General features: G+C 38.8%; 1 protein-coding gene across 2 annotated transcripts in view; it reads left to right on the plus strand.

Annotated features, from left to right (window-relative positions):
• The first annotated feature begins 2761 nt into the window (after positions 1 to 2761).
• Positions 2762 to 22380, plus strand: part of Thumpd3 (THUMP domain containing 3) — a 28586-nt gene continuing 8967 nt past the window's right edge. The window contains exons 1-6 of one of the 2 annotated variants that reach the window (XM_003464135.5): positions 2762 to 3025; positions 3821 to 4112; positions 5372 to 5449; positions 11565 to 12038; positions 14225 to 14355; positions 17168 to 17237. In XM_003464135.5, the coding sequence (XP_003464183.1) occupies positions 3855 to 4112; positions 5372 to 5449; positions 11565 to 12038; positions 14225 to 14355; positions 17168 to 17237 (1011 nt within the window). In that variant the 5' untranslated portion in view covers positions 2762 to 3025; positions 3821 to 3854. The remainder of the gene's footprint in view (positions 3026 to 3820; positions 4113 to 5371; positions 5450 to 11564; positions 12039 to 14224; positions 14356 to 17167; positions 17238 to 22380) is intronic. The other variant, XM_013146330.3, reaches the window with a different exon arrangement.

Consider the following 22380-nt stretch of genomic DNA (forward strand, 5'->3'; position numbering starts at 1 on the left):
TTGTTTTTTTGTCTTTGAAATAAAATGGATTTGAAAAAAAACAAATAACAGATGCCCAGTAACTTCTGTTGCTTAAATGGAAGACCTAACGTAATAGTACTGGTGGATGACTCATCTTACATCAATATTTCCCCAAATGTGACACCTGTGTATAGGGCATGATTTCAGGCAGTATAAAGATATACATTAAATAACACTGAATTAGATCAAGAGAGTGCTTTCTTTGCAAAGTTTCAATCCTTCTATCTCAAGGTCTCAGTTAGTGCTAGTTTGTCTCTATTATTTGCTAGTTCATCATTAAAAACTAGACAATGGCCTTTATTTTTACAGTCCACTAAGAGCCTTTTGTACCAACCAGTATCTGACCAGAATTTAACATTTTTCTTTTCATTGTAATTTTTCCCGAGGGGTCTGGCGACACAGGTCAGGAATGGCCTGAACACTCTGTAACCCAGGCTGGCCTCAGACTTGCAGCTATGTTCCTGCTTCACCCCCGAGTGCAGAGATTACAGACATGTGCCACAACGCCTGGCTCATTGGATTTGTTCTTTTTTCATTCAATGAATTTATTCATTTATTTATTGGTTACTGGAAATTGCACTCAGGCAGGAGTATGCCACTGAGCTATATCTCTGGCCGTATTTATTCTTTTTGCTTTTGTTTTTTGAGACAGGGTCTCCAACTCACTAAGTAGCCCAGACTGGCTTCGAACTCACATCGATCTTCCCACCTCAGACTTCTGAGTGCTGAGATTACAGGTGTGCACCATCAGGTTCACTTACACATACAGGTTCATTGTACATATTCTGAAGGGTATCTCTGTTTTAATTATGTGCCTGATAATGTGTTAGACCTATTTAAATCTCCCAGTAATTCTAGACAGGAAGTATCAGTTTGTAGTTGAAACTGCAGATGAGTTCTCCATAAGACCAAAGTTTCCTCTTTCTTTTATTAAGATAAAATTCAACACTTAAAAGTATGTTAGTGTACTATTCACCATTTAGTATAATCGTATGTACCCATCACTACTATTTCGGAACACTCTCATCATCCCCCAAAAGAACCCCATACATACCCTTTAGCTATCACACCCCAACTGCCCCAACTCTAAGCAATAACTAATGTACTGTCTCGTACATAAATGGAATCACATTTGTGGTCTTTGTACTTGGCTTCTTTCACCGAACACATTCCGAGGTTCATCTAATATGCAACCAAATTTCAATTCTTTTCTAGGGTTAACATTACATTGTATTGATATAGCACTGCATCTGTCTACTCATCAACTCCTGGACATGTGGGTTGTTGCTACCTTTTGGCTGTATCTGAGTCTTTGCTGGAACGTTTCCAGTCTTTTAGGTACATATATATGTTACAGCATAACTATTGCATATGAGGGTTTCGTTTGTAGTAGGTTCCATTTCGATACTTTCCAGGTTCTTGGTTTTTGTTTTTTGTTTTTTTTTTTTTTGTCTTTTTCATTTTTATCAGTACCAGGGATTGAACTCAGGACCGCCTGCTTGCAAGGCAGGTGCTTATGCCACTGAGCTAAATCCCTAGCCCCTAGGTTCTTGTTCTGAACAAAGACTTGGACAAGACAGGAGCAAAAGGTACCAAGGTTTCACATTTATTAAAGTTAGAAATAGTATGCTCTGCAGAGTGAGAGTGGGTTTTCACTGGAAGGATGAGAGCACGGTGGCCACCAAGTTAATGGTCACAGACTGTTGCATTCCCCATTGAAAGGACCAATTCTTGCTAATTTTAGCCATGGGGGTGGGGGCTGTGATCCCAGCTGTCCAGAGTCTTGGCCAGCTACCCAGTTCAAAGATGGCCTAAGGGGCTGGGGATTTAGCTTAGTGGCATAAGCACCTGCCTTGCAAGTGCACAGTCGTGAGTTCAATCCCCGTACCAAAAAAAAAAAAAAAAAAAAAAAAAGATGGCCTGAACTACACAAGACCTAGTCTCACTAGTCATTTGTATTATGTTCATTTGCATTTCACTACTGCCTCATGCTGTTCATTATCTTTTAATATCTTCTTGGCCACTGTGTATTTTTGGAGAAAAATTTGTCCTTTGTCCTTTTTACAATTGGACGGTTTTGTTGTTATTGAGTTACAAAACTTTCCTTTAGGGCTAACTTCTTTTAAAACTATACTAAAAAATAGTAAACAATAGTACAAAAGTACAAACAATAGTACAAAAATGGCGAAGGCAATATACAGATCAGAAACTAGTTTGAGCAACACTTACTACAGAACTAAAAGCAACAATTGCGGAATTAGGTTTAAACCCCAGCTCTATCTGTAAAATTTTGCATAAAATTCTGCACAAAATTTTGCATGAGAAAGTGTTATTTAGGCCAGGCATGGTGGCGCATGCCTGTTAATCCACAGAAGGCAGAGGCAGGGGGACAGCTGTGAGTTCAAGACCAACCTGAACTACATAGCAAGACCCTGTCTCAAAACAAAATGAAAAAGTGTTATTTAATCTCGTTAAGATTCAGCTTCTTTAGCTTTGAAAAGTTTTTATAACTGTAGTAAGTGAGATGGCGAACATGAAATTCTTGCTCAAAGCCGGGTGCCACTAAGCACTGCACAAACGTTATTATTACTAATACAGGCGACAGGGCAGCCGTACCGACTTAGCGCGTACACCACCCCGCCACGCCCTGCAGTTCCCGGCCTTCTGCGCATGCTCTTCCTACGACCTCATCTCTGCGCGGCCTCCAGCCCTTAGCTGCCGTGACCCCGCGGTCTTACTTCCGCTTCCGGTAGGGACAAGCGGCTTCCGGCGGCGTGGTCTGAGAACTCTGGCACAGCAGTGTTCTGGAGCCGTGAGGGTCTGTGGTGCCGGCCCTAACCCGGCCGCTGGCGGGAGTGTCCTAGTGTGGCTGGGAGGGAGGAACGGCCTGCCTCGCCCTGCGCCGGCTCGAGCTTCAGTGCGGCTCCACCGCGGAGCCGTCGCGTTGGCTTTCCCTGGCCTTCCCCGCTTCCCTAGATTCTCGTGACCGCTGACGCGAGGACACGTGAGTTCTGTTCCGGTCTGCGCCGCTGGGGGGCCCAGTGACCTTGGGCGGGACACGGCCTTCCACCTCCTGTACGGCGGAAATTATCTTCGCGGTGATAGCGGGTTAAGGACTGTAGTTTACTTAGTAATGTGAAAGGCTGTCGTCAGTCCTTGGCACAGCACAAAGGTGGTGTAGCCACTGCTTAGCTATTCACTCCCCGCACCCCACCCCCAGGAAGGTTGTTTTCCTTTTACAGGGATTTCAGAGAGATCTCTTGATGCCAGTTCGTAGGTCCCAGAATCAGGCATGTGGTAGACTTGCACATATTTGTAGTTACTAGATAATGTTAAATTAACCTTTTTAAAATTCAAGCAAAAAGAAGAAAGATGGATTTTATTTATTTATTTTTGATACTGGGGATTGAACTCATGATCTCACACTTGCCAAGCAGGCGCTTATGCCACTGAGCTAAACCCCCAGCGGATTTTATTTTTTTTAACTGGGAGTTGAATCCAGGTCCTTTGCCAGGAGCTATCTACACTTATTTTTGAGAGACAAGGTTTCCCAAAGTGACTAAATTGCCCAGGTTGGACTTGAATTTATGGGAGGCCAGCCTCAGCCTCCCATAGTGCTGGATTACAGGTGCCACCACACCCAGCTAGAAGATGCCTTATTAGCAAGTTTTAATGATTGGCTTGAAACTGCTGCTGTCACTTAAATGTGGTTATATTGGTTGTGTTGCCTTGTCCAAAACGCATGTTTTTCAGTATAATTGAGGTGAAAATGTCTGGACTTTATTTCTTTTTCATAAAGGAACTTTTTTAGGAGTCTTGGAAACATTGCCAAAATGTCTGACATTCAAGAAGCTACTAACCAACTCCTGGATGTTAACCTTCATGAGAACCAGAGGTTTGTACCAAAAACAGAAGAAAGTGACACCAAAGATGAATTTGAGCATCTCCACGTCACTATTGGAGCCACTGTCCCCACTGGCTTTGAGCAAACAGCTGCAGATGAAATCAAAGAGAAATTGGGGTCATCATGCAAAATTAGCAAAGATCGGGGCAAAATATATTTTGACATTTCAGTGGAAAGTCTGGCGCAGGTGTGAATGAAGCACTATTTAAAATAGTTCTCTAAGTATATTATTCTAGTTTATAGACACCTCTGGAATCTTTGTCACATGATTTCAAAGTATTGTTGCATTTTCTGCTGGATGTTGATTTGGAAGCTTAGTTGTATTTTTAGGAGGATATGTTCTCTAGGTGTTTTTATAAATATGTTTACTTTAGTCTGCTCATTTAATAATTGCAGCATTTCCTGGTGAATTCACCAGAGTCCTGTGTGACTTGCAAAGAAATTCTGAGTGTCTGTTATGCTTCTTTTTACTTACTTTAGCCTCTAGTTAAAGTTTATATTTTGGTAAAGTACAAAAGCATAGGTTTTTCTTCTAATTTGTGTTAGACATTCTTGCTCAGAAGTAATTAGGAATTACTGCAAGTGAGAAATGAAGGTTAGCAAACTGCCATCCCACTACAACAAAAGCTAAGGTACATCTGATTACCACACAAGAAAAACATGGACACCAACTGTGTCTGGGTTTTTTCTGTTGTATTTTTTTTTGAGACAGGGCCTCACTATACATTCTAGGCTGGTCTTGAATTCAATATGTATCTTAGGCTTCATATTTCTGTTTTTTGAGCCTCAAATTAGTAGCAATCCTCCGACTCAGTTTCTGGAGTGCTGGGATTACAGGTGTGCACCACCACACCCAGCTTGTGGTTGGTTTTTTTCTTCGGTACATTCAAAGCTTTTCATTTTTGACATCCAGGAAATATTTGTGTGATGAACTGGTAAACAGTTATTTCACATCTAGCATTTTAGTTAGTACCTTGTGCAGCTTCATGAATCTAGACACTGTTGTTACTCTCGTTAATCATTAACTTCAGAAAGAATAAGTGATTTGTCTGCAGTCACTTAGTTAATAATCACAACCAGGAAGCTTAACCTTGTGCTTTTAGCCACTATTCCTCTTAGCTCTTAGTGATACACAGTGTACCATACGGAGCCATGAGAAAAGTACAGTAAAGGCCCACTTGATTGCTCTCATTTTTCCTTCCTCAAACTTGAGTTGTGCATACAACATTTCAGGCTTCTGTCCCTTAGTATATCCTCATCATTGTCTTTAAAGAAAAGCACCTGATGGGTAACCAAAAAAGATGGAGAAAAGGAGATAGGTACTTTAAAAGTACAATATAGACATTAGATACTTTTAAACTATTGTATGTACGTTTAATCATAGATAGCTTCTGTTATACAGAGGCTTTTTCAGAAACCTGTTTCTAGCATTTTTCTTTTTTACAGGTTCATTGTCTGAGATCAGTTGATAATTTATTTGTAGTTGTTGAAGAGTTTAAAGATTTCCAGTTCAAAAAAACAAAGGTGAGTTAACTCAAACATGATAGCTGAATTTTAGCCATCTTATCTAGAGAAGTATTTCTCCTTACTGTCTGCCTATCATTTTGTGTTACTGTTGCAGTGTTGCTGGGAATCCAACCCCAGAGCCTTAAATATTGTAAGTTCCTGCTCTACTGTTGAGTTATTCTGTACTTTTATCATAAATTCGGGCACGTTTTTATAGTAAAACTTGTGATTTGCTGATACATCCAGAAATTACTTTTAAAATTCAGTATTGGAAAGAACCAGGTGTGGTGGTACACACTTGTCAGTGCTTGAGAGGGTGAGACAGGTTTGTTTCAAGTTCAAGGCCAATTTGGGATGTGCATTGAGTTCAAGGCCAGGCTGAACAACATGGTGAGACCCCTATCTCAAACCAAAAGAGAAAAATAATAATAATTTTTAAAAATCAATATTGGAAAATATTGTTTGACTTGCTTATAAAAGTTATAAACCTTAGATTAGCTTTGCTGATATGTAGATATGTTTCCAAAATAGAATTGCTTCTAGAATGTGAACTGAACAAGTGAAAGTTTGTGTCACTTATAGATAATCCTTCATTACTATTCTACCTTGACCTTGCTTCTCAAACTTCATTTTTAAAATAAAGCTTGGGCTGAGGATTTAGCCAGTGGCATGAGCACCTGCCTGGCAAGTGCAAAGTTGCAAATTGGATTCACAGTACCAGTAAGATAACATAACACAACATAACATAACACAGTCTAGCTAAAAATAAAGTTAGCCTGCTGGGCGTAGTGGCACAAGCCTGTAATCACAGCACTCAGGAGGTTGAGGCAGGAGGATTGTTGCAAGCGTGCTCAAGGCCAGCCTAAGGCTTGTTTCAGAAAGACTAAATAAATAATAAATAAAGCCAGCTGGAAGCAGTGGCACAAGCCAATAATCCTAGCATTTGGGAGGTTGAGGTAGGAGGATTGCCGTGAGTTTAAAGCCAGCCCGGGCTGCATCACAAGACCCTGTTTCAAAGATAATGAATATAGAAAGCCAAAGTAATATTTAAATATCTTCAGTTGTTAGGACAACAGCTTTCTCTCCAGTGTGTTTTTAACATTTTAGATCTAAGTATTCAACTGCTACTGAAGCTGAAGGCTAAAAACTGGATTGCAGAAAAGCTTTAGTTTTTTCTTCCACATTTTGTTTCCAGAGTCAAATGCATAAAAGCTTTTCTGCCACCATTACTGCCTATCTTAGAAATCTTTCTTAAAACAACTATGACATACTGCCTAACTCTCTAGTTATTATTTCCAACAGCTTGCCATCCAAATCATTATTCAAAAACTAGTCAAACTTCAGGGCATGGTGGCACATACCTAATACCAGCTATCTGGATGAAACCACCTTGGGCGATTTAGTGTGACCCCATTACAAAGTAAAATTTACAAAAAGGCCAATATGTAGCTCAGTGGTAGAGTGGTTACCTAGCATACCCAAGGCCTTGGGTTCAGTTCTATACCACCAAATAAAACAAAAATAATCAAAAGCGATACAAACCCACAACATAGAAAAAATAGGACCAGACTTGAAAAGACTACTGAAAATAGATAAAAATTTTATTAGCTGTAAATGTAACTTTTAACACTAGTATTATGACCTTTTTGATGACTGTCATTGGCAACTGAATCATACTTATGAAACTCATAATTAATAGTCTGTTTAAAGTTTTAGCTGCTATGCAATTTGAAATTTCGATAATTCTGTAAATGAATGAATATTAAATATTTAAAAGAAAATTTTTCATCTTCTTTAACTTACAGACATTTATTAATATACCCTTAAATTCTTGCATTTTTTCCATTTAAAAATTTGTATTCTGGGTCATTTGACTCTCCAGAAGTAAATTTAATCATGTGATGATTCTACTTGAGCTGGCTTTTCAGAGTTTCCTTGTAAGTAACTATAAAAAAGGTTCTTGGCTGAAGTCCCAGAAGAACAGCAAGAGTTATAATTAATTTTGATTTGTGAAAAGGAAACTTCTATGATTTTGTGAACTTAAATTGCAACATGACCTAGGTTTAAAAAGTCTAGTTTTTAAACATTTGCCTTTAGCTTTTATTGTATTGACAAGCTTTTTATGTATAACTAGTTTTCATTTTACCTCAAAGGGCATGAGGATTTTTTTTTTAATCTTTAATCAGCTTGCTGAAATTTGTCTCATTGATAATTCCTTTTCAGGACATGTCGATCCACTTACATTTCTGGAAAATTTTCTTAACTTATTTGATGTGTTTTTTTTTTTTTAATTTTGTTTTTGTACCAGGGATCGAACTCACAACCTCGTGCTTGCCACAAGAGCGCTTACACTGCTGTGCTAAATCCCCAGCCCCTTCTTGACTTATTTGAAAAAGAATTTTAAAATTTATTTTAGCTCCACTTAAGGAAACTGGTTTTACATATGTGGGATCTTTTCTGACTGTTCTGTTTGTGTGGGTGTGTGTGACTAGAGATTGAACCTAGAGTGACATTCCCAGCCCTTTTTTAATGTGTTATTTTTATTTCAATACAAGGTCGCAATATGTTGCTAAAGTTGCCCAGGCTAGACTTGAACTTGCAGTCCTTTACCTTAGCCTCTCAGGCTGGGCAGATTACAGATGTGTACCACTGTGCACAGCTTGACTGTGTTTTCATATTATTTTTCTCTGATCCTTTGTAACTGTTTTGCTCATTGCCATTTTGCTTTTCTTTTCTCCACATTCTTTGCTGTGCTTTTGGGGGTGTCTTATATGTGTTGTTTTCATCTGGTCTGCCTTGGTTTCATATTTTTATTCCACATTTTGTTTGACTATACAGGTTCCCATTCTGTCTCTTTCTGGTGGCTCACCTCATTATCTGCTTTTATATCTCTGCTTTGAGCTCATATTTACAAATGTGTTTCTTCTTATTTTATTTATTTATTTATTTATTGAGACAGTGTCTTGCTGTGTGGTTGAGGCTGGTCTTGAAGTCACCTTATGAGTTGTAGTCCAGCTTCAACTAACTGCCCTCATCTACTTCAGCCTCCCATGTGCTGGGATTATAGGCATGCCCCACCATACCTGGCCCTTTATTTTTTGATGTGGTTGTGTCTAATCAGTTTTTCACTGCTTTGTGCCAAGTTTTCTGGTTGCTGCTGTTTGTCTTTATGTTCTTTTTTTTTTTTTCTCTGTTACTACTTTTACGTAAACCTTGTGCTAATAACTTCAGAATTGCTTATCTTTTAATAAAGAAATTCTGTTTGGAACTACTACTCTGCCTCTTTCTCTTTCTTTTTTTCTTTCTTTCTTTTTGGTACTGGGAATCAAACTCACGATCTTGCAGTTGCCAGGCAGATGCTGTGCTGCTGAGCTATGTTCATGGCCCAGAACTGCTTTCTATCAAGGTTCTTGTGGTAGAGAAGCCACAGGTGTGACCAGGCCAGCAGGAAATCTCCCTGACTGATATAAGTGTGGATGAGTGAGTGTGTTCATCTGTCTGTCTGTCTCTCCTTCTCTTTCCTTCATAGCTTTATTGAAATATAAAATCCTATTCCATTGAATGATTTCTTTTAACCTTCTTCCTAGGTGGAAAGAATCAGCAGCTTCAGCTTTATTCACAAAGCAGAGCATAATTGTCCTAAGTATATGGGAGAATGTATGTGGGTTATATGCAAATACTAGGTTTTTGGTATAAGGAACTGAAGCATCACAGATTTTGGTATCTGCAGGGGTTCTAGAACCAATTTCCAGGGAATCCAAGGGATAAACTATATCCCTAACCCTACCTCAGTAATAGAGTACTTTTAGCAAATGTGACATATTCACGAAATTCTTGTTCAGCTTACATTTCTTTCCCCTGCTGTTGCTCAACACAAAGGAGGTCCAGGGACACTTTCTTCACCACTTGCCTGGTGTTCCAAGTAAAGATTATTTGCTATCTTTTTTTTTTTTTTTTTTTTTTGACACAGGGTCTCATTCTTTGGTCCAGGCTGGTTTTGAACTCACTATGTAGCTTAGGCTTGCCTCATTCTCCTGAGTATTGGGATTACAGGCATGTACCATCATGCCTGTCTTTGCTATCTGCTTTGTAGAGGTGCTTTATCCTTTAATTTATCTCAGATCTGCTGGATTTCTCCCTATTTTATCCCGCACTTCTGTTTGACCTTTACTGCACTTGAAAGTTCTTACATTATAGCTCCAGGTTTTACCGATATTCTTATCAAGGCAAAAGTTGGTATTTCTGTTGTATTCTTCTTTTAAAACAGTTTCTGAAGAAAGAGAAAGGAACAAACAAAGGCAGGCAGGGCCAGTATTGTTTTAACCAACCTCTCATCTACAGGCCCTTTATAGGAAAATTATTTATAGATTGAATTAAATTTGCTATTTCAACAGGATTCAGTAGTGCCAGTCTCAGTTACATCAGTCACCACTGATTTCTTTCTGCCTTGTGCTTTAGTAACACAGTCAATACCAGTACTGTGTGTAATAGAACTTTCTGATGCAAATGTCCTCTATATACTCATCCAGCATGCTAACCACAAGATGGTGGTGAGTGAAATGTAGGTAAACTGACTGAGGAACTGTTTAATTTCGGTAATTTTCAGTCATTTAATTTCAACAACTATATGTGGCTAGTGACTGCTCTATTGGACAGCAGTGCTCTCTACTTCATGTTTTATTGCTTAATTACACACTATCCAGCAGTTTTTTATTGACCACTTTTTACATGCCGATATCATTCTGGGTGTGTGGCTCATAGCAGAGGTCTTGCACCTACATTCTGGGAGTCGCCTTGATACTGCTAAACATGGCAGAGAAAATCAAATAGAGAATGACTTGGAAGGACATTCAGTAAAGCAGGCGTCTCAGAAGATGGGGTGTTGAAGAAGTCCCAGTGCAGGGGCTGGGGATTTAGCTCAGCGGCATAAGCACCTGCCTTGCAAGCAGGCAGTCGTGAGTTCGATCCCTGGTACCGATAAAAACGAAAAAGACCAAAAAAAAAAAAAAAAAGAAAAAGAAGTCCCAGTGCAGAGTGTGAAGCAGGTACCTTCTGAGTAGAGATAAAAGAGGAGTGGAAAAAGTGGCCCTGAAATATGTAAGAGAATAGGCAGGAGTTAGACTGTAGTACTGTGGGAAGCTATTCAAGAGCTTTTAGCAAGAGAGGGACATCACAGGATTCTTCTTTTTAAAAAAATGACTCTAAGAATCAACAGATACATTTTTAGCTGCTGAAGATTTTTGCCTTTAAAAAGTTTTCTTTTTGAAGTAGTTAATATGTAATAAGCCGTAGTATTCCTCCTTTATATCACGCAACCATAGAGGAAAGGAGAGTTGAACAGGGTTTTCTCAAAAACTAGAGAGTGTTTAAGTTATCTTTCTTCCTCTTCCCTGTCTTTTATCCACCTCCATCCCCTTCTTGAGGTAGCTTCTCACAGTTTACATTTTAACTTAAGATGGGCATGGTGGTATATGCTTTATACTCACAGCATTCTGGAAGGCCGAGGCAGGAAGATCAGAAGTTCAAGCCCAGCCGAAGTAACTTAACAAGACCCTCTCTCAAAATATAAAAAAGGCTGAGGATGTGCCTCTGAGCAGAGGCCCTGGGTTTGTCAGTACTGGAGATAAAAAAGGGGATAGGGGAATTAGTTATAGTTTCTGTTATGTTTAACTTACTTTTTTTAAGACAGAGTCTCACTGTGAGCCCATTGACCTTGAACACACAGCAGTCTTCCAGCTTAGCCTCCAAAGTGCAAGTGCTGGGATCACAAGCATGCCCCATCGTGCCCAGCTCTTACATTAATCTATATTAGTTTAATGTATATATCTCAGTTTATCATTGAAATCTTAGTTTTGTTGACTAAAGGCAGTTTTTTTTTCTTTTACTCTCTTGCCTTATGTCCTCTCCCAACCTTCAACAAAGTGACTAGTAGCAAAGTAGAGGTTTATTTAAGAACAGAGAAATGAATTGGGGAGCGGTGTTGCCTGGCTATTATCTCAGGACACAGGTGGCTGAAGGCAGGAGGATCACTGGCAGTTTGAGGCCAACCTAAACTACATAATGAGACTCTGTCTAAAAAAACAAAAAATAAAGTAGTGAGAAATGAATGAATTTCATTTTCTGTCCTTTATAGGAAGAAGCTCTGAAAGATTTCGAAGACTTGGCTGGGAAACTGCCATGGTCAGATCCTTTAAAAATATGGGAAATTAATACTTGTTTCAAGAAAAAAAAAACAAAGCACAAAAAGATGAATGTGAATTCTAGTAAACAGAAAATTGTAAATGGACAAGGAGACAAATTAGATGAGAGAGATGATAAAGGATTTATCGACAATGCTTTAGATTCACATATCTTAGACTATTATGAAAATCCAGCCATCAAAGAGGAAATATCAACCTTAGTAGGTGATGACCTGGCATCTTCCAAAAGTGAGAATGATGAACATTCCAAAGCAGAAACTGAGCCTCAGGTGTTGAAGTTTAGAGTCACATGCAACAGGGCAGGAGAAAAACACTGCTTTACCTCAAATGAGGCTGCAAGAGATTTTGGGGGTGCTGTTCAAGGTCTTTTCAAGTGGAAGGCTGACATGACCAACTTCGATGTGGAGGTAGGTACATCCTCTGACTGATGGTTAGGAGGGCTGTGATAGATACAGAGTTTTCAGACTAACCCAGTATCAGGGACGTTTAAACTGAGACAGTAGGGCTAGTAGCATGAGATAAAGAACATTTGGTATGGAGACTTGATAGATCTGCATCCAGTTTTGGCTCCACAAGTGTGTAACAGTGGAAGTGATTGTCTCTCTTGGCCTTTTACAAGTGGAACCAGTAGGAGTATTCACTTTTTTTTTTTTTTTTTTTTGATACTGGGGCTCAAACTCATAACCTTGTGCTTCCCAGGTAGGCATTTATGCCACTGAGCTAAATCCCCAGCTGACCAGTAGTAGTTTTTTGATTTTTGCATCGAGGACCTTTGCATTGAGCTATATCCTCAGGCTTTTTTGTTTATTTTTTGAGACAGGGTTTTGCTGTTCAGATTAGGCTGGTCTTAAACTCACTACCCAGGCTGGTCTCAAATTCATGGCAGTCATCCTGCCTCAGCCTCCAGGTATCTGCCACCATGCCCAACTTTAGCCCTTAGTTAATGAGTTACCAAAACTGAGCTCTTTCTGTCTTGGTGCTCATCCTCCTTGGGGTTACACACATCCCATCAAACCTGTCAAAATAATACATTTAAAGTACATTTTTGTTGCAAGACCGTGGCATTTGCTCAGTACTTGGTAAATGGGAGCTATTAAGACACAAGTTTTCTAATTTATAGTCTAGTACTTTTTCTTCTGTATTCTGTATACTTTCAGATTATAAAATTCAACCAGAATTAAAACAATTTTTATGTCTTGTTCATAGTTTTGGTACTAAAAAAGGTGAAGTGCACTTTGGAAACCTCAACCTCAAATTAGTCATTTGTGCTAATACTCGACCTAATTCCCAAAGCAAATACTTTTAGCATGCTTAAAACAGTCGTTCTCACTGCTCAGGTGATTGATTGGCAGTACTGACCTGAACTACATGGCAGAGGTCATGTACCTACATTCTGGGAGGAGCCTTGATGACGATGCAAATTTAGTAACTTTCAATAGTGCTAAACACAGCAAAGAAAATCAACAGGAAGAGAATGACTTGGAAGGACATTAAACCTGACTATTTAAAGGATCTCTAGCAACTGTCATTGTTACCAAGAGGTTAATTTCTCTTGTTTTAAGACACTTGAATTTAGAGCAAGATTCTCTTTGTAACTTTTTTTTGGCATGTCAAATCAACTCCTCACTTTTCTCTGCCTCATACAGCTGTCATAAAACTGAATGGGCCCTTAAATAGAGAAGCGATAGTAAGGTGGCTTGAAGGTCACATTCTTGAGCTATGCCATCTGCGTGTAAGTCCCAGCTTAGACGCTGTATAACTGGGCAAGTGAGTTGTCCTTGTGCCTGTTTTCTTATCTGTACAGGAATCCATGCTGTGGGGCATGAGTATAATGTGTAGAACAGCGTCTTGCATGTAGGAATATTACAGCTATATCTACTATCGGCAAGATCATGATGAAGTTGTTTTAGGTAGGAGATTGAGAAACTATTTTTATTTAGGTAAATTATAATTCAGTCAGAAAAGGCCATAACATCACAGGCGTACAGGTCAAGTGGGTCTAATTTAAAAAAAAAAAGTATGAAAACAATAGATGATAAGGTAAATGTGGTACCGTGTTAAGTTGGTTAATCTGGCTGAAGTGTACAATTAGGAATTCAGCGTGCCAGTGGTCTTGTGGTACTTCTGTATGTCTAAATTTTTTTTTTCTAAAAAACCCAGAAACCTTCAAATATGTTTGCATTATAAAATTTGGGCAAAAGTCAAGTTGTTAGCCAAAATACTGTATAATTTATGAAAAAATAACAGACTTCATACAAAAAAAAGTATATGCCATTTTATTTATATAAAGTTTAAGGAAATGACTAGTTTATAGTGGCAGCAGTCAGGTTAACAATTAACCTTTAGTGAACATTGAGCAGGGAGGAGACAAAGGAAGCCTCAGAGGCTGGAAGTACTATATAACTGCTTGGGTAGTGGTTATATAATTTTATGTTTAAGTAAAAACTTATGCATTTAAGATTTGTGTGCCTGTGTGCAAAATATACCTCAACCAAACAAGTTGATTTTATAAAGCCTCAAATTAAAAATATTAGTGGTAAGTACAGTATAAACAATCCTGAAGCTATTTTCTTCTGTCTTAACTTTATCATAGGTTCTCTTGAATATCCATAACAATGAAATGGTTGTGGGCATTGCACTGACTGAGGAGAGTCTCCACCGTAGAAATATTACACATTTTGGACCAACAACTCTGAGATCAACTCTTGCTTATGGGATGCTCAGGTGAAAGAATGAGTATTTTGCTGTACAGATTACAGTAACACCTTGCTTTGAATTTTCTTTTCCAAATACTAATTTTTCCCCCTCTGTTTGGTATGATACTGTTAGAATTGAATGGATGAAAAACAAGATTTTTCCTTTGGTGATGTGATCAGTATGTATATAGAAATTGTACTGATGAACTTAATAAAGAAAAGATTTTTATTTTTGGTATTAGAAATTAAACTCAGGACCTTGCACTTGCTAGGCAGATGCTTATGCCACTAAACTATATCTCTGGCCCAAAAACAAGATTTTTAAAAACTAGTAATAGAACTCTTTCTCCACTATTGAATGATTCCTTGTGATTCTGAAAGTATGAAACCAGTTTCTCTGTTTCCTTAGACCTTCAAATATGAATGATAATTTCATCTGCCTCTTAAATGGAATGACCACATTTCTGTTTAGGAAGCATATACTGTGCTGGGAGATCAGATTTTGCTGTGCTTTCTTTCTGTAAAGTGAAGTAGATAAAGCAGAAGTTTAATATGTAAATTAGCATATAAAACTTCAACTCATTCACACCAGGCTAGTTATCATTCTGCAAATCTTCTGCTTTTCAGAGTATAGTACCTAAGTTTCCCTCTTTTGTCCTTACCCCTTTTCTTGAGGGCTTCTTTCTGCCACTTTGGGAAGTGTATCTTCTCAGGCTGCTGATTCTGACACTACAAAATGGGGTTTGGTGTGGCACGGAAAGTGTTGTTATTAAGGATTAAATGCAGAAATATGTGTAAAATATAATAACTCATATGCAGTGCCTCTCCTATCATGGTAGTTAAGTAATTGTATTTTCTTTCTTTCCAATCTTTGGTTTCTCTTTTATCCTGCTCTTCTATGGAGTCATAGTTCAAGACAGTTGGACCAGGGGCTGGGAATTTAGCTCAGCGGCATAAGCGCCTGCCTTGTAAGCGGGCAGTCGTGAGTTTGATCTCTGGTACAGATAAAAAAGGAAAAAGACAAAAAAAAAAAAAAGACAGTTGGACCATGTTCAGTGCAGATAATAAACAGCTGGGCTTATTAACGGCCCCACCTCATCATTCAGACATTTATTGTCTACCATCAGGAGTTATTATAGGAGCGATACAGAGATACAGAGATTTATTTTGGGTACAAATATTAGTAACCTAACTAGGATTTTAAAAGATTATGCTTGGATAGGTAGGGCAGTCAATGTGAAGTCTTGCGGCTCCCCCATGTTGAAGAATAGCAGAAACCAGGTTTTAGAAAACACCAGAAACCCAGGCAATGGCTCCTATGTTTTCTGAGAGCCTGTGGGCTCTTCCTTTGTTATTCTGTGTACATGGCTGTCTTCAGCTAAATTTATTTATTTATTATTGGTACTGGGATTGAACTCATGACCTTGTACTTGTGAGGCAGGTGCTTGCATCACTGAGCTAGTCCCTAGTCCTTCAGCTAAATTTATGTATTTCCAGCTCTACACAGTCGGCGTGAACATCCTAGGATTTTTATCTCTTTTTTTTTTTTTTTTTTTTGGTCTTTTTCATTGTTACCAGTACCAGGGGGAGGATTTTTATCTCTTTATTCCAAAATTCCAAACAGCAGAGGATTTGTATACCATAGTTTTGACAAATCATCGTCCACCTACCTCTGTTCCCTGTGAGCCATGGCTGAAAATACAGGGTTGCTTACTACCACAAGGCAGTTGCCAAGGAGTCTATCATGTGTTGAGGGATAAGAACAAGGAAGTTGAGCTACACACAGAATCTGTTTTGTGAGGAAGATAAATAATTCTGTGCATGTGCTGAGTACTTTAATGGAATGTGAAGAGATTAGTACGTGAGAAGGAAAGAGAAACCTGATGACTTTAGGGTAGGATGCTTCATTGAAGAGGTGACACTTAAGCCATCAGCTCAAATCCTAACTGTCCACTATTAGTTTTGTAACCCTAAACAGATAATATTTTACTTTACCTGTAAAATAATAATAGTAGAAACCAACTTAAGAGGATTATTAAAGAATATTTAATGAATGATGTGTGAAAGGAGCTTAAAGTCATGCTTGTCAAATACTAAATGCTCAAAGTACAGTTGTTTTTTCTTTGTCTTTTTGAGACGGGGTCTCACTATGTAGTTCAGGCTGGCCCTGAATTCACTTTGTAGCCCAGGCTGGCCTCCAACTCACTGCAGTCCTCCTACCTCAGCTTCCTGCGTGCTGGGATTACAGACATGTGCCCCCATGCTGGGCCTAATAAAGAATTATTTTATACTGAGGTTATCTATAAAAATTAAATGAGCTGAGTTTAGTGGCACACACTGTAATCCTAGCACAGGCGATGAAGGCAGGAGTACTGCAATGAGTGCCTGATCTATGTAGTGAGTTGAACTCCAGCCTGTACTACAGAGCTGAAACCCTGTCTCAAAAAGCAGAAAAGAAACGGCATCCTGATTGTCTCGTTGCCAGTCAGTTTACTTTGGCACTTGTTTTACTTGAGACATGTTTGAGTTTTTTAATGTTGTTGTGCAGGTTTACATACAGATCAGCATTTTTGAAAAATGTGTGCGTATGTGCACACATGCATATTTTCAGTGGACTGGAAGTAAAAGATTTCAGGGGATAGTCAAAGGGGACTGTTTATATTTCTATATTTTTTTTCAAGTGGTAGGTCATAGAGCCAACATGTAATTACAAATTTATTTTTAAGATGGCTGTAGCCAGGTATTGTTTCATGCTAGTTTGGTAGAGCCTTGAACTTAAAATAAAGCCTTAGCTTTTGGTTGACATATATGTTGACTGTTCTTTTTTGTTTTTTCTCCAGGCTCTGTGCACCTCAACCTACTGATATAATAGTTGATCCAATGTGTGGAACAGGGGCAATACCAATAGAGGTAATACATTTCCATTAGTTTTTGCTTTATTTGTTTTTGAGAGAAGGCGTGGCTATGTAGTTCAGGCTGGCCTTGAACTCACTATGTAATCTAGCTAGTGTTGAACGTGAGGCAGTACTGTAATCAAGCGCTGGGAGTACAGCTTCCATTAGTATTTACGTAAGTTTTTGGATACACTTATACTGATCTAAACCTAATGGGCAAATTAGACACAAAGAAACCATCTGGGTTAAATCAGTGGACCCAAGAGTTTTGAAAGAATTACAGTAGTAAAGTTAGCACTTTGGTGCAGTGAATGTAAGCACCTGTTTCAAATGGCCAAGTGTAGTAGGACTAGATAGTGATTATTCATCTGATTAAGAGGAAGATGAAGATACAAACTGTTGAGTGTTTTCTGTATTAGGTAAGCCAGTAAATGGAATAGGAAAAGCTAATTGAAGACAAAAGCATAAACTGAAGGAAGATGGGGTTTTTATCTTTGTATAATAAGCATAATTTTAAATTATTTAGGTTCCTAGAGGAAGGGAGTATATTTAAAAGAGGAGAAGCACTGAAGGTACAGTCAGTGGTGTAGCGCTCGTCTAGCTTGTGCAAGACAGCCCTGGAACAATCCTCAACACTGTAAAAATGGGAAACATAAGTGTTACTTAGATTTTTTTTAGGACATTGATAACGCTGCATACCAAATGCTGTTCAGTAGTGTTCAAAATTGTGATGACATTGAAAGGACTCTTAAAACTTACATAAGCAAAGCAAGAAATGGGAAGGTATTTTCTAAGTAGAGAACATTTAGCAATAGAATTTTAGTGAATCAGTCTGCATGTATATAGAAATTATTTAGAAGAGGGAGCTCAGTAAAATCACTTACATTTAGGTAAAACATAATAAATTCTTCAGTATGGTATACCAAAAGCCAGTGGGGAAAAGCTGCGAGGAGACCCCACAGATTGTAGAGGCAGCAACTGGACAGATGAGCAAGTCCATAGCAACCCACCAAGGAGAATAACAATCAGACTCTTTTTTTTTTTTTTTTTTTTTTTTTTTTTTTTTTTTTAATTTTTATTTAAGGAGAAAAGAAAAGAAAAAAAAAACAGTGAAGGGTACAAGTTATACAGATTTACAGAAGAAAAAAATGCGCAGTAGGAAATCACTAGTTAATAGATTACATATTGCCATCTTAGAAATAATTGTTCAAGTCACAGAATTAAAGTTTGTAGAGTGGACATTCCAGCAATGATACTGCAAACAGTTCTGTTCAATGATCCATTAGAACTCTGTGATATCATTTTCTGTCTTATACATTTAAATATACATGCAGTTATATAGTTTAGAGCATTTTCTTTTCCTCTCTTTTGTACAGTGACTATTACACATTTTGGGTTTCATTGCTCCCACTGTTCTTATTGCTTTTTTGGAAGAGAGTAAAACCAAATGTGACATAACAGAACAGAATCGGTCAAGTCAAAAGGGTGGATTTAATAGATAATATAAAAACATAATACAAGGTGATCAACAATGGTTACCCTAATGCCTCCCGCTATTTCTAATAGAATTGCCTATATCATTAGTTGTAATACTATTGAACAAAACCATAAAGGATAAAACCGACAAAACCAAAACATTGGAGATATTGTAGGTCTTCAAAAGTAGATAGAAGTCAACGAGAATGGGCGTTATAATGAATCTCATTATCTTCTCAGCTGATGCCTAAACTTTCGAACCTGATACTATTCAGCAAAACAGAATAGAGGAACCTCAGTCAAAAACAAGATGGTGAGAGTAATACAGGGCTTCAAATCGAGAAAATAGAAAGTCAAAGTGGGTTACTATATTATATCCTGCTATATTTTTCCCTTTAATTAAATGGATAACAATAAAAAAGTATATAATGGAGTGGAGATTGAGAAAAAGAAAAAGAGGGCATAACAGCGAAACAGGGCAGATCAAGACATAACCTTTTAAGCAGAATAGTGTTTCACCACCAGATATTTCCGACTTAAAAATAGTTACCATATTGACTCCCTCCCTGAAGTCCTTGAGTACAACTTCATATACTGTAGCATTAAGTATATCAAAACAATGTAAAACCATTTAAGAGAATGACAGCATTATAGAGTATTTGGAATTGACTAACAGAAAATGAACAATGGTCTCTGTATAATCTCCTTGTCTTTAAAAGGTTTTTGCTTATACTAACATACATAACAAAATCCAATAAGATACAACCTGGTTAGACCATTGGAGACAGAAGAACAAAAGCTAGATGAGACTTCAAAACAAGATGGTACTGAATCAGCATTACCTATTAAGATGTCATTTTCTCAAAAATAGCTGTTCCTATCATCCAATCTTCTCTGTCTCATTTCTGTTGAGCTCTTTTTCTGTCAGTAGCTGTCAGTTTGTCTTCTTCATTTTGTTCTCTGCTCCATTCGTTGTGGCCTCCCTGCCACTATTTCTGGGTTCTTTGTATTTTTCTTTTTTTTAGAATATCCTGCAATACTTTCTGTAGAGTTGAATTGGTGGTTGCAAATTCCCCCAGTTCCTCTTTATCCTGGAAGCACCTCGTTTTTCCATCAATTTCCAGGGACAGTTGTGCAGGATATCTCAATCTTGGCTGGAGATTATTATCTTTCAAAGCTTGAATTATTTCCCCCCATGCTCTTCGTGATTTGATGATTTGTGAAGAGAAATCTGCTGTAATTCTGATGGGTGTTCCTTTGTAAGTGATCTGTTTCTTGTCTCTTACAGCTTTTAATATTCTGTTCTTGTATTGAATTTCTGGGATTTTTATTATTATATGCCTGGGTGTTTCTCTGTTAGGGTTGTAGGTAGCTGGGGTCCTGTATGCCTCATACAGCTGAGTATCTTTACCTTTTGCTAAATTAGGAAAATTCTCCTGGATTATTTCTGTGAGTAGCTTTTGTAATTCACTTGTTTGTGTCCCTACTTCTTCTTCTATGTTCTTAATCCTTAAGTGGTGGCTCCTCTTATCATCTTCTTGTCTTTGTATTATTGCTGTTTGTTTCTTTGTTATTTTTAAGAAGTTTTTCATTTCATTCTCCCATATTTCAAGTCTGCCCTCCAGTTCAGATAGTCTGTCCTTAGTTTCTTTCAAGCTGTTATGCCAGTCTTGTATAGACTTATTAATTTCTTGATAGTCCCTTTGAACCTGCTTCACATACTCAATGCTTTCTCTGTTTTCTCCATCAAGCAATTCTCCCCTCTTTTTCTGTTCTTCCATTCCACCATCTGTTTTTTCCTGGGTGGTGTTTAGCATTTCTCTAACTATTCTGCATACTTCTAGCTTCAGATCATTGATAACTTCATTCCTGAATTGGTCTATGAGGCTCTCAATATGGTGCTTAATGTATACTGGTGTGGCATCCATTATTGCCTGTTTCTCAGGATTGGGGGCCGAGGAGCTTTTTTTGTTGCTTCCCTTCCCCATATTTTTTGTTCCTTATAAAATGCAATCTTACAAAGGAGGCCCGGCTTCCCTGCCTGTCAGCCACAGCCTGATCAAATTGCGCTGGCTAGTTGTTCCCGCCCACCGCTGCGCACCAGGGAGTCGGAGGAGGCAGCCTACGCGGAAGTCAGTCGCTCCTCCGGGCCATCGTCCGGCTCTGGGATCTGGGTTAGGCTAGTCTAGCCTAGAGAGTCCGCCAGCAGCGTCACTCAGGCCAGGCACTTTTCTCCAATCCCGTCCGAGAGGGGAATGGCGCCCAGAGAGATCTCCGCTAGAGTCAAACTGTGGTGGGGGGTCAGATTCTCACTCACCTCGCCACCAGTCAGTTTTCGTGTACACCTCTGTCCGTCCTTTTTTTTTCGACTCCGTTCTCCCGTTCCCAGAGCTCGGCGCTCCCAGAGCTCGGCGCGTCTCTCCTTGCTGAGCCGCTGTGGAGATAGCCGGCCGCCGCACGGCGGGAAATCCAAACCGGTTTCCGATGGCGCGGAGTCGAGCCTCCACACCGAGATTTTTCTGTTCCTATTTTAGCGCCAGGACTGTATTCCAAGTTGGATTCTCTCAGCCCAGTTCGTTCCTGAGTCAGCAGAGCATATCTCTACTGATTCGTGTCTCCCTAGTCCGCATTATTTCTGGCCTCTGAGCCGAACCTTTCAGAGAGCCTCTGGTAGTTGCTGTTGTCTGTCCGCCATGTTCTCTGGTCTCCCAACAATCAGACTCTTGATTAGAAAGTGACACCTATGATCTGGAAGTTAAAATCCAAGAAGGAAACTAGTTTACATGATTGTTACATTCTGCTAGTGACTGAAGTCAGTATGCCTGTAGAGACCTCTACAGAAAATACCAAGTTGTAATCAAAGACAGCTGTGGAATAAAGCAGTGCTGTTGTCTAAACCCAATCTGTGATATGTCTGTCAAACAACAGGTAAGGCCACTGGATGTCCAGAAATAACAGCTGAAGAACAGAATAAAAATACATCTTTTTTATTTGTTTCATTTTTGAGACAGGGCCTTGCTATATAGTTTAGGCTGGCCTTGAACTCGTAGTGTAATTCTGGTTGGTCTTAAACTCATGACTATCTGCCTGCCTCAGCCTCCTGAGTGCCAGGATTACAGGCATGTGCCACTGCGCCTGGCAATAATTTTGCCTTGTTTTGTTTTGTTTCATTTTTTGAGACAGGCTTCAAACTCACAGCAATCTCCTCCTTCCACAGCCTTCCAAGTGTTGGGGTTACAAGTGGGTGCCATGAGGGCCTAGCCCCAAAATGTCTCTTTTAAAATGAGCTTAGGTGCTAGGGATTTAGCTCAGCGGCATAAGCACCTGCCTGGCAAGCGCAAGGTTGTGAGTTCAATCCCTGGTACAAAAATAAATAATTAAAAAAAATGTAAAAGCTTGGGCAGTTTCTATGTAGAGGTAGACATTGAGGGTGCCAGTGTGAGAAAACCTAACCTGCTATATAGTCAAAATGAGTAAAATTGTGAAAGAAATTAATGCTATATATGTATGTGTATTTCTTTTAAAACATGGAGATGCTAGAAAATGTTCTTTTGAGTTGGAAAATCCAAGTAGGTGTTAAAAAGAATGTTGGGAAGTCAGAATCATGTGAGACTTTCATCAGACATGTAATTTCCTTCCCCATTCCTGCTCAGCCAAATTCTGACATCCCTTTTATATAGTCC

Source organism: Cavia porcellus, unplaced genomic scaffold, assembly GCF_034190915.1.
Source record: "Cavia porcellus strain 051 isolate PalLab524CR breed Dunkin Hartley unplaced genomic scaffold, mCavPor4.1 scaffold_15, whole genome shotgun sequence".
Classification (NCBI taxonomy): domain Eukaryota; kingdom Metazoa; phylum Chordata; class Mammalia; order Rodentia; family Caviidae; genus Cavia; species Cavia porcellus.